General features: G+C 44.8%; 1 protein-coding gene across 1 annotated transcript; it reads right to left on the reverse strand.

Annotated features, from left to right (window-relative positions):
• Positions 1-1,958: 1,958 nt before the first annotated feature.
• TMEM128 (transmembrane protein 128) lies at positions 1,959-13,285 on the reverse strand. Its single transcript, XM_082728542.1, has 5 exons — positions 13,160-13,285; positions 11,490-11,631; positions 7,719-7,877; positions 5,027-5,135; positions 1,959-2,571 (listed from the first exon to the last, which is right to left on the reverse strand). The coding sequence occupies exons 1-4, from the start codon at positions 13,254-13,256 to the stop codon at positions 5,036-5,038; spliced, it is 498 nt and encodes a 165-aa protein (XP_082584668.1). The 5' UTR covers positions 13,257-13,285; the 3' UTR covers positions 1,959-2,571; positions 5,027-5,035.
• Between the last annotated feature and the right edge of the window lie 8 nt (positions 13,286-13,293).

Here is a 13,293-nt window from a genome sequence, read left to right on the forward strand (position 1 = left end):
AGTCTCAGTCTGGTTTTGACGCTAATGAGCGAAATTAGATTCCCTTATTTCTATGTTCCCAGCCAATTTGAAGTTTCTAGATTCTGTTGAGAGGTCTCTCCCCAGACAGACTGGACTAGGGAGAGTTCTTGACTTGGCCTGACATTAGAATTGCCTGGAGAAGCCTTCACACCAAACGGCCCTGCTCACCAACTGAACCACAACCTAAGCAGTAGGCCTTGGCAACATGTGTGCAAGCCGGGTAGAAAACTTGGACTTACACTTGGATAGTCAGAGTCAGGGATTTTTCTTCCTTTCATTTTTAAAAAGATCTTGTGTATTGGGGGGGGGGGGCAGGCAGATTCCACGCAGAGCACACAGCCCGATGTGGGGCTCCATCTCATGACCTAACATATCCCTGGCCTTCATGGTAGAGATTGGCAAGTGTTCATACTCTTTACTCTGAAGAGCAGTGCTCCTCCCACAGGCTTGTTTAGAAGCACTAACAGGATGGCCCGATACCATTTTCATTTATTTAGTAGTTATAGTAACAGGGAAAGACCCATAAATAACATGCATGGCAGCTATGTAACAGAAACAGAGCCCAGGCATGATCCAAATATAAAAAATTTATTAAAATGTCTCTTTGCAACTGACAGGGTCATCTTACCCTCTTCGTTGGCCACAACATCAGCATTTTGCTAACTGGGTTTTAATGAGCTACCTACAGAAAATCCCAACCTTAGATTTCTATCCAAATAGAACTAAACTCTGTGATAAGAGATGGGGGCGGGGAGCACAAGGGAGAAGGATAGGTGTTTTCTTGCAGTCTCTCTCCAGACATAGAACTTGTGGGTGCCGTCGCTAAGGCGCTGTCCTTTGTCCCCTGCCCCAGGCCCCTCCAGAGGATCAGAACCAATGCTCTTGTTACAGGGTTCTTGTCTCATGGGGCTGAAGAATGAGTCTCGAGGACACAAAAGGGTGAAGTGGAGTGGAAGTTTATTAAGCGAAGGTGGGAACAGAAAGGAAAGAAAAAGCTCTCGGATGAGAAGGGTCCCGAATGGGTTGCCACTGAGGGCTTTTATGGTCAGTCTTTTATAGAAAATTGATCAGGGAACGTCAGTCTTCTTGACGTCACCACTGAGAGCACCAAAGGAACAGATCACTGTTCCTTTGAGTATCTCACCTCTGAGGTTTAAGACAAATGATGGTCCCTTATCTCTCGTTTCCTTACACCTCAGCATTTGGGGAACTTCTGCTGAGCCTCATCAGGTAGCCCCCTACCTCTCTCTCTCTCTACCTTGCCCCACCTGTCCCTTACTCACTCTCATCCTAACACCCAGGGTTTGCACCCTTCACCCTGCGCTGAAACCCCCACATCCCTGACCACATCCCTGATGTGGCTACCTGACTCTGACCTCTGTCTGACCTTGCTCCTGACTTGTAATGAAATTCTCACCTGTGTGTACCCAGACTGGGCTCGAGTCTGCTCATTGATCATGCCCACCTTTTCCCACTCCTGATCCTGATCTACTTGGTCTTTCGTTCTCTTTCCATTACCATTAATGGAGTGAGTGCCTACTGTGGACCAGGCACTGTAACAGGTGTTTTGTTAACATTATTCCTATTATCCACAGCCCTACAAAACAGTTATTGTTCCCACTTCCCAGCTGGAGAAAGATTACTACCCCAGGCCCAGTAATGGTAGGTGTGGGGGGGGGGGGGCAAGCCAGACACAGCTGGTGGGTGGCTGAATCCCATCATTGGCAGAAGTCCTGTTAAGGGGGTGGGGTGAGGATCAACACCACAACTTGTATGACATTTGAGTTTAATGTAAACATATTTGCATCTGACAGTGTGAACTGTGTCTTCCTGATGTCTTTGAAGAACACGTCTTAAGAAGCCCTATTCCTTTAGTTAACTCCAAGTGCTAATAGCTGAAAATACTTTCCAAAATTTGTAGTAAGAAAACCCATAAAAAAGTTATAAAAATATTTATTTAAACATTAAGGAAAAAATTACACATACTTAAATCTACATTAAATAAATGCTAGGAACCTGGTAATGTACACATGATAACATCTAAAGTGATAGGAACACATAAAATGCTTCCAGTTGGTCCTCTCACCTAACAAGACTATTATAAAAATGAGAAATACAGTAATTGCTAAAGCTGGGTTAAAGGCACAGGACACAATCATTCCTTTATATATACCCAGTGATCGTATACAACCAAGGAGTCAACAATTTATCTGCCATTTTGGGAGGACACCATATACCTATAATGAAACGCTACTTAAATATTTACACCAATACTTGCTCCAATGATTCAGATTAACACTGCAAATTAATTACTTCTATTTTGAACAGAAGATTTCTGTTTTGAATTTGAAAAATTCAATAACTGTTGAATTTAAGAATAGGCAAATGAGCTTGAATTTATCCTGATTTCAACCAGACTGCAAAGTTATAATTTTTCCCAGGAAACCACTCACTTCCTAGAAGCAAAAACACATTGTAGCCTTTGCATTCCGTCTGCGGTGTCTTCTTCTGGCTGGCCATGGAAGCATTCACACTGACACGCTCTAAAACCTGCAAGGCAATGAGCATGGATATCCTCCGTGAGGCATTCTATCTGCAGCTGCGGGATCTGTTGTTAGCACAGTGCAGTCCACATGCCATACAAATCTCTGGCTTTCCCTCACTAAATATAAATTCACATCAGCAGGAAGTCAAAAGTTCCTGAATACATGTAAAAAGTCAAAACTGAACAGCCAATCAGACACATGAAAAAATGTTCATCATCACTAGCCATCAGGGAGATTCAAATCAAAACCACATTGAGATACCAACTTACACCAGTTAGAATGGCCAAAATTAACAAGATAGTAAACAGCGAGTGTTGGAGAGGATGTGGAGAAAGGGGAACCCTCTTATACTGTTGGTGGGAATGCAAACTGGTGCAGCCTCTTTGGAAAACAGTGTGGAGATTCCTCAAGAAATTAAAAATAGAGCTTCCCTTTGACCCTGCCATTGCACTACTGGGTATTTACCCCAAAGATACAGATGTAGTGAAAAGAAGGGCCATCTGTACCCCAATGTTCATAGCAGCAATGGCCACAGTCGCCAAACTGTGGAAAAAGCCAAGATGCCCTTCAACAGAGGAATGGATAAGGAAGATATGGTCCATATATACAATGGAATATTATGCCTCCATCAGAAAGGATGAATACCCAACTTTTGTATCAACATGGATGGGACTGGAAGAGATTATGCTGAGTGAAATAAGTCAAGCAGATAGAGTCAATTATCATATGGTTTCACTTATTTGTGGAGCATAACAAATAACACAGAGGACATGGGGAGATGGAGAGGAGAAGGGAGTTGAGGGAAATTGGAAGGGGAGATGAACCATGAGAGACTCTGGACTCTGAAAAACAGTCTGAGGATTTTGAAGGGGTGGAAGTGGGAGGTTGGGTGAGCCTGGTGGTGGGTATTAAGGAGGGCATGGATTGCATGGAGCACTGGGTGTGGTGCATAAACAATGAATTTTGGTACCCTGAAAAGAAATTTAAAAAATTAAAAAAAAATTAAAAAACAAAAACAAAAACAAAACAAAAAAACTGAACAGCCAAACAAGTAACGACATCAGGGGGAAGGGGAGAGGCGGGACATGTGGTCAGGTGAAGTGACATCTTTAGCGACACATGTCAACCAGGACAAAGGGCCACCAAGAGGGGCCAGGAGGCCCCAGACACAGCACAGTGAGTGGAAGGGAGTCTCTGCCCCAGCGCAGTCAGGGCCATGCCAGTGACAACCTGCAGCCTGACAGCGATGGCATTATGTCTGTTTCTCCTTTATATGGGTACAGTGACTCTCCTTTAAAACGCCAAAGTTAGGGAGCCTGGGTGGCTCAGTGGGTTAAAGCCTCTGCCTTCTGCTCAGGTCGTGATCCCAGCATCCTGGGATCAAGCCCCGCATCAGGCTCTCTGCTCAGCAGGGAGCCTGCTTCCCTTCCTCTCTCTCTGCCTGCCTCTCTGCCTGTGATCTCTGTCAAATAAATAAATAAAATCTTTAAAAAATAAAAATAAAACGCCAAAGTCGGGAGCACCTGGGTGGCTCAGCCCGTAAAACACCTGCCTTTGGATCAGGTCATGATCCTGGGGTCTTGGGACTGGGCCCCAAGTCAGGCTCTGTGCTCAGCAGGGAGCCTGCTTCTCCTTCTTCCTCTGTCCTTCCCCCTGCTTGTGTGTACTCCCTCTCTCTGTGTCTCTCGTTCTCAAATAAATCCATAAAATCTTGCAAAAGAAAAAATAAACTCCAAAGGGAGCACATGTTTTCTGTAGCACCCCAATCATTTGCTTAGTATATATTAACTTTTACTTCTCTGGGCCTGTTTTCATGCCTATAAACAGATGCACCAAGTAGATTTCCTCCAAGCCCTTAAGTAAGTGACATGAAGGAAGTGGGTGCCTTGGTTGCTTTCACCATGTCCCTCAGGAGGTAGAGGGAGTGCTCTTGATATGTATTTGTATGATAAATGGCTCATCTGAAATTCAACAGACAGAACCCACTGTGTAAGACAGCAAGGTCCAGGGGGGCCATTGTTTGGAGGGAGGAAGAAATTCTATAAGGAACATGGAAGGAAGAGGTTGACGTGTCATCTGTTAGGAAGCAGCCAGAACAGTCAGAGCGAGTTAGAATACCCGTTATTCCTACGTCCCCCCTCCGTCAGAGCAATCTGGCCAGTCATCACATGTGTAACAACTGGCGGAAGCTGACTTCAGGAGAACATGATCGACAGTGTCAACTTCTCTATACTGGAGGGTGCGGGACAGTCTTGGTGACATCTCTGAAGGGAGGGTGCCTTATTAAAGAAGTATTAAATTATGCCAAAGGAAAGGGGTCTCAGTCCCTTTGACCTCAGAGTTCAGTGATTGAATGGGTGATAAGCAGTCTGCTATTTCTGGGCCGCCACCTGAAAACTGTCATTGAAGACACAGTTCTAACGAGTTCAACAGCAGAAATACTGTTCCCGAATGCCTACCTTTAGAAATCAGCCAAGCAGTGAGATGAGCATCACAACCCCCATAAACTGAGTGAACAACACCAGTGGAGTGAGGAAGGACCACACGTGCCACAGAGCAACGTTGAAGCTGAAAAGGACAAAGGACACACAGTTAGTAACTCTGGCCACAATCCACACACACATCCCACAATGGAATTCAGATTTAGAAAACTTGCTGTTTCCTCAGTTTGGGAAAGTTCACTTAGCCAGCAACTTTATATGCGTTTCCTGTCCTCTGAGATGTGATTTAGCCCATACTAGAAATAGCACAGACTCTCCCAAAGCACTTGGAAATGGAACTGCTAAAGGTTCTCCCGCAGAGTTGCCCAAGGGGAACCTGAGGGTCTAAGAGTCAACATCTGGGATGCAACAGGAATGACAATGGCTACAGCCTTTTACGATATACACACCATCCAACAGTTACAGTCAAAACAGTTCCAAATATTTTTTTTTTATCAGAAACAAAATGAAAAAAGTAACCACCTAAAAGCTGCTATTAAATGTCCTATTAAGAGGGGCGCCTGGGAGGCTCAGTGGGTTAAGCCGCTGCCTTCGGCTCAGGTCATGATCTCAGGGTCCTGGGATCGAGCCCTGTATCGGGCTCTCTGCTCAGCGGGGAACCTGCTTCCTCCTCTCTCTCTGCCTGCTTGTCATCTCTCTCTGTCAAATAAATAAATAAAATGTTAAAAAAAAAAAAAGTCCTATTAAGAAAAACACTTCTTGTTACCAAGGTGAGAATAAGACAGCTTCTAAGTGCAAATTATTTTTTTGGACTAAATTTGGAAGAGCAGAAGTCAAGTAGCAAAAGCTATAGTCAATTAAATCAAGACTTGAACATGTAACAGTCTGATAAACAGAACTTTAAACAGCTACAATCCCACTGCTCTAAAAACTGAATTTCTGGGGTAATCTTACTCTTCTAATATACAAAAGCACATCTATCTACCCACATCACTGAAGGGCTAGTAATGGCCACATCACAAGATAACACACGTCAATACCCTTAAACTTCAACTATAGAAAATTCTTCATAAAAAACAGGCATTAAAACGGAACATGTACAAAAGTATATAGGTTTTTCCAAAATCAAAATTCAACTAACACAGAAAAAGGAAAAAAGCTACAGGCATATACACAACACATAAGAGTAGTTTTTCTTTCTGTCTTGCAGGACCATGGTGATTTATTTCCTTTGTGTTTTTCTAGAATACATTTCTCTTTGGTGAGAAGTATACTTTTATACACTGGAAAAAATCAGTTTTTTCACTGAATAACTATTAAGAAAAAAAACACTGTTGTGTTTTTATAGCAGTAAAGCAGTAAGAACAGCTCTAAATCCAATAAGAGAATAGATTAAGTAAATACTGGTTACAACTATGTACTGGTAACTACAGAATAATTCAAAACAATAAGGCACATCTATAGGTACAAATATGGAAAAATTATTAACGATAAGGCTCCATTTAAAAAAAATGGTCACTTTGGAAAAAAGGGCCACTATTTACTGAAATTGGAGGTATCAACAACTGGTAAGCCAGCAATTTCACTTCTAGAGCTAAGTACATACACGTATGTGAGCATATTCACATCCAACAGACATGTGTGCACATGAGAGTCCTAGTCCACAATGTTAACAGCATCCTTAGTAACACCACCAAACTGGAAATAATCCACATGCTAGTGACACTAGAGCCAATAAACTGGGCTTCAGCTATAGGCCGGAAAGCCACCCAGCAACGAGCACCTGTGATACACAAGGCAGATCTAACAGGAGCTGGGGTGGGACAGCATGAGACTGAGACACAAGGCAGGAACAAAAGTCAGGCTTTGCACACACCGCCCAGACCACAACTCCACTCATGCAGATGCATTTTCTCTCACGATATAGGAAAGACAGCAGTTTTCCATTTGTCTCTGAAGTTTTGAGCGTGAGAGTAATAAACAGCATAGATAATATTGCATGTAAACAGTCAAATGTGAAATAATACACAATATATGAATCCATTTCTATCAAGTTCAAAGAGAGATAAAACCGGGTATTGAAGAGATGCAAAAGAAAACAAGTCCCACACAGGTTGGGGCAGTGTCTGTCCCTGCGCAGGAAGGATGGTGCCCAGGGAAGGGGTGGGGAGACAGAAAAGGGTTCTGGAGCTGGCATGGTTCTCCTCCTTGACCTGGGTGGCTTTTGACAATGCATCTCTTAATTGGTTCAACTAGGCAATTTCTGTTTTTCCACTTTAAGCGTACATTGTATTTCACAATGAAAATGACTGAAAAAGCAAAATGCAGACTATAAATAGCATGTCACCATTTGTGTATTAAATAGCTAAATACATAAAGAAAGATCCTACTGGAAAAGGACTCAGAGACTGGCAATGACAGGAGGCCATTTTCCCATTACTCCTTTCCTCCAAGTTTTGCACCATGTACCTCAGCACTGATCAAAAACCGTTTTATTGGGGCGCCTGGGTGGCTCAGTGGGTTAAGCCTCTGCCTTCCGCTCAGGTCATAATCCCAGGGTCCTGGGATCCAGCCCCACATCAGGCTCTCTGCTCAGTGGGGAGCCTGCTTCCTCCTCTCTGCCTGCTTGTGATCTCTCTCTGTCAAATACATTAAAAAAAAACAAAAACAAACTGTTTTATTCCCAATTGTCATTTCAAAGTTAACTTACCAAATTCCAGCCGCAAGAAAAGCAGCAGTGGTGACGGGGATCAAGGTGGGATACCGGACGTCGTAATCTTCAATTCCCCGACACCACTCCAGGTAGAGAATACAGTAACATGCGATTGACAGGCTGAGGAGCAGCAGGGCACCACCAATGACAAACCAGCTGCAGAGACAAGAGCGACAGGAGGGTTGACAGCACTTAGCAGCACGCGCCGCAGGAAGACAGGGGGGTTATAAACACATACGCGCAGCACACGCCCAGAAACCACTGTGCAAAACAGGAGAAAGCTCCCAGCCACGTGTCCCTTTCATGATCCAGGGCAGATGGCAGCTTTCTGTGTCTTTCTGAAGACTGGAGTGTGAGAGTCAGAAACAGGGCCCGTGAATGTCTCCAAGTAAAGGAGTTTCTGGGAATACTGATGATCAATCTGGACGATGGTTTCTTCAAACTGCCTCTTGCAACAGGTTTCTCGAGGAGACGCACCCATTTTGAGAAGAGCGCCAACCCTCTCAGGGGCAGGCCTTTTCTCACTTCTCATTCTACCCAAGAGCTAGCTCTGCATATGAAGGCAGCCTCCTCGCCCCTGCTGGTCAGGAAAGGCCAGATCTGGGGACCGAAGCCCTGCTCCTGTCTCCCCATGTCCCCATTATTCTCTGCTTCTCCGAGGGGAGAAGACCGGTGTTCCGCGTGGACCAGAGAGGGCTCATGGGGGGGCCTGGAATAATCAAGTCACACAGGCTGGGAGTGAGTGTACTTCCCACGGTGGCAAGGTTCCAGACAGGCATTTTATGACACTGGGTTCTGGGATCAATGATGAAAGGCGGGGGAGCACAGCCTGTCCTATTTGTGGGTCTGGGTCTGGATCTCAGCTCCAGCAGGACTAGCTTTGTGGCTCTGGGCATACTACTTAGCCTCACTGGCTTTGGAAATGTTGCCGGGACTCATAGAATAGCTGTGAGAATCACACAGTTGCTCAGAAAAGTGCTTCCCACACAGTTAACGCCCAGCAGCAATCATCCCTATTCCACCAAGGTGATCCCTGGGAAAAGATAGTTTCATGTTCCTCTTCAAAGTGGTCTTCACAGACCTCTCTTCCACTCGAGTGTGCATTCTCAACAGGGGGACTCCCAAAGTGAAGAAATAATCTTACTCTTCCTGTATGTACAAAGCACAGATACTCAAGTAGGACGTAAGGGGCAATTAGGAATGTCTTGCCAAGGCTCCTTAAGGGTACTGAGAAAGGTTGAGGAACACTGTTACGGTGACCTCCTTGTTTGGTCAGGATCCTTCTGCTCGTCTGTTCTTAACTTCATAGAGATCCTAGCCCGGCCACAGAGTCCCGATACGGTGGAGGAGAGAAACAGTTGAAGAACCTTCCTGAACCAAGATGACACTACAAGTCGGTGGCCTTCCACCCCGGATGTCTATTAGAGTCACTGCAACATTCCCAAAGGAAGATAACTTGCCCCAGCCTCCCAAATTCTGGCTGGGTGGGTTGAAGAGGAGCCTGGGCATCCGGGCTGGTAATTTCCATTGTAGTGTTAATCAGTGTCTCAGTGCACATGCATACAACAAACAGTTTCCTAAAAATTGAAATTTTCAAAGCGTCATGGTGTTCACTGTAATGCTGACCTGTCTCTCCTGTCTTTGAACAGTCTTACAACCTTGTATAGTTTTTTTTTTTAAGAGAGAGAGCATATGCAAGCTGGGGCAGTGGTGTGTGGGGAAGGGGGAACAGAGTGAATCTTAAGCAGGCGCCATGTTCAGCACAGACCCCATTGCAGGAATCGATATTAACGACCCTGAAAGAGTTAGACATTCAACCCACTGAGCCATCCAGGTGCCCCTCACCTTGCACAGATTTAAAGAACCCTAAGGCCTCGAGCTTCTAAACTTGGGCTAACAACAGTGCAAGAAATAAGCAATGACCTCAAGTATGGGAAGGATGAACCCTATGCAGGAAAGCGGATCGCAGCCCATACTCCCTCTCAGGTACCACTCTCTTCCCATGGCTACTCCAACCCCCGGCCCACCCCCCGCTTCCCTCCCCACCGCTTATGGAGGCCCTCAGCAAGAATCCAATGCTACTCAAAGTCCTCAACCTTTGAGTATCCATTCCTGTCTCTTTTCTCTAAGGGGACACTTTTCTGAGGCCAGGGCTGGGACTTCTATTTCCTTCTCCTGTTCCAAAGCCTGGCTCCAGATTCTGTTATGGGCTCCGAGGCATTCCACTTACTCCTACTTGCCCCCAGCACCTTTTGTGTAACTAATTATCCCTAACCACACCAATTCCTTAAACTGGGGAGAATACTTCCTATAACGAGACAAAGAGGTAAATCCTGTGCATAAACTTAAACAGCACCCACTGCGTGATGGGAGTTATCTGTCCTGGCCCAGAAGGGACTGGTGGGGTCTAGAAAAATGCCTTATTCATCACCGTCACCCCAGCCGAACACACCTCAGGTCCTAATGACACCTTTGAATAACAAAGAGACAGCTGCCATGAGCAGTGTGCAAAGTAACCATTTTCTCTTTTCTCAGCCCGCGTTCTAAACCAACTGAGAGACACGAAGGAGTTAGGCTAATGAGGTCAACTGTCAGGTTTTTTGGTTTTTTTTTTTAGCTGATGGAGCTATGGGAAGATGGCTTTGGTGACCAGATGTACCTGCCAGGTTCTAAGTTGATGTGAAAACCTAGAGACCCTTGCATGTTGGGGCTGCCCCCATAAATGATGGCAGAGAGCAGCAGACCAGAATCTGTGCTTCCCATGGGCAGCTGGCTCCCAAGAGAAAGAAGGTGCTGAATGACACTTGTCTGCTTCTTCACCCCAAACTCAGTCAAGGAGGGAACAAGGCTAGCAATGGGCAAGAAGATGGGAGTGTTTAAGGAAAGCTCCAGCTCATGGGAATGAGGACAGAACAAGGTTTTTCCCTCCAAAGTTTAAAGTCCCACGTGTTTCTTTTTTTCCTGACTGCATGCATCTCCTGGTTCTCCCTCCAGTGGTCACCAACCTTCCTTTGAAGAGAACATAACATGGGATCAAACAGTCATATCCACACCTTTGTAACACTGCTGCTCCTTGTCAATAATTGTGCTTGCATCCTATGTAAACCAGCCCCTGCCAATGCCAGCTCCAATGCTCATCAACATCTCCCCCTCTTTGTTCTGCTATGGGGGAGGGGAGCCTCCAGAACACTCTCTAACGCTCAGTGAGGACTAAGGTCTGATTCACCACCCTGTCCCCCATGTTAGCACCTGAGATTATATGAAAGAAATCCCAATCCTCCTGAATGATTGACAATCCCAACTCCTCCCTCGAGTGATGTCAACTCTAATTCATCCCTCCCTATAGCTACCTTATTAGCTGTAACTACTCTCTGAAAACAAGCTCTGAAACCCAATTCTTACCCACCATGGTCCTTACCCCCTCCTCCCAGTGCTCCTGCACTTTATCTTCAGCAAGACCGTCAGGCAGAATCTTTCTTCTTCCACCTTTTACAAATGGATTAGCTCCTTCTTAAATTCACTACCTTTACATCCCACAACACACTTGTGCTGAAAGGCGTAATGAAATACGTTTCAGGCTCATATGTTCTGCTGTACATATCCAAACCACACACGCTCGTATTCACCTTTGTTATCACCAGTACCTCTAATAGGGCACCCGGCAGAAAGTAAGAGCTTTCCAAACATTTGCCAAAATTCAACTGACAAAACAGAACTTGAAAAATAAGATGACGGTGTTTAACTTAGGAAGCAATGAAGTTTTCTCACCTACTAGTGTGAAAGTTTTCTTTAACAGTTTTAAAGAAATCAACATAGTAGGTCACAACAATGGATGCCAAAATCCAGAATCCGGAATGGATATTAAGTCTTGGAAGAGGTTTCTCCTTTTTTTCAACAGCTGTAGAGGTTTCTGCAAATATGGAAGATTTTAACTTATCAGGTTAACATAAGTTTATAAAGACAAAGAATAGCTATTTTAAGCCAGATAAAATAATTTCCTGGAGCTTTCCAAAACCCAGATTCTCTCCAATCAGAGTACCGGTTTCTTCTGTACAACCATGCAAATAGGTTTATATTTGCAGAAGTAATTAATAGGAATCTGTTATAAAACATGTTCAATATAGGCAGATTTTTCCTTTTAAAAAAATTTTAAAATCAAATTTACAGTTATTATCATCTTTTGGAAAGAATGACACCTTCCGGTAGTATAGAATTTTGTGTTTTGTATATTGCATAGGAAAGTAGTTAGTCTTGTTAATTAAGAAAAATGCAGACAGCAGACATTATAGCACAAAAGAGACTTGTAATTTCCCCCAAAATACTACTTTTAACTACATATTTTAATTACTGCAAACAAACACAACCTTTTGAGGCAGCTCAAAAGTGACAAGGGCACACTGGAGGTCTAGTCTTGGCACAGTAGTGTCCAGACAGGTAATGGACAAATCAAATTTCTTCCATTTGAGACCCAACCTGAAAGAAAAGGTGGCTGGGGTTGGGTCTGATGAGTTATTTCTAAAAAGTTCCCCAGATAAGTGACATGCCCTCTCAGTTCTTGTGAGAACCACTGGCATACATCTGAGGTCCCCAACCTTTAGCAAAACGTCAGAATCCCCAAGAGGCATGGTCATAATACAAATTCTGGGAGATACCCTCAAAATTTATAAATAAGCATGCCTGGGCATGATGTTTCCTGTTTACTTTTAAAAGGGTAATAAGTGCACCTGACTTACAACATGCAGGTTATATCTAATGAAGATATATCTAAAATGAAACCTCTTTCTCCTACCCTTAACCCTAGTTTTACAACCCGAAAGCAATTGCCAGTATCAACTATGAATTCTTCCATATTCTATGTATTTACAGGTGAACACACATCACACGTCACCAGGTTCATACCCAAATGGTGGCATACCATACTTTGTTCTGCGCTTGCATTGGAAAATCATCCACCCTGGTTAAAAAAGGGAAAAGTCTGCCTGCTGTGTCAAGTATGAATACATCCAAATGTTTAACCAGAGCTCTGCTGATGGGCAATTAGATGTTGCCAGCCGTTCACTATTACAAGCAATGCTGAGGTTAAACCCTTCGTACATACGTCTTCGGGTTGTGGTACGAGTATGATTCTTTGGTATTTCTTAGAAATACAATCGGACGGTATTTTTTATTTTAATTGCTATTACCAAACAGGTGTTAACCAGGTCTCCCGGGAATCGTGAAGCGCAGCTGGGATGAAGATGCGCGGGGCTACGCGATCACCAGTAATCTTTTATGAAGCTAGATACCCGACTTGCACTACTCGGCAAGCCTTGAAAAGCGAAACCCGGTTCCTCCTGACAGGGCAGGGCTGCAGGAGACCGGCGGAGCCGGCCGTTTCCGGGCGCCTCGGCCCCGGCCACCTCGGTGCGGCGTGGGGCACGCCCCGGGGAGCCCCTCACCCGGCCTGGTGTAGCCCTCGCTGTCCAGCGGGGCCTCGGTGTCCGGCGGGAACAGGTATCGCCGTCGGAGCTGCTCCCGAGCCCGCGGAGCGTCCATCTTGGCGCCGCCCAGAAGCGCGACGGAAGTGACGCAA

Source organism: Mustela nivalis (assembly GCF_964662115.1).
Source record: "Mustela nivalis genome assembly, chromosome: 4".
In the NCBI taxonomy this organism is placed as follows: domain Eukaryota; kingdom Metazoa; phylum Chordata; class Mammalia; order Carnivora; family Mustelidae; genus Mustela; species Mustela nivalis.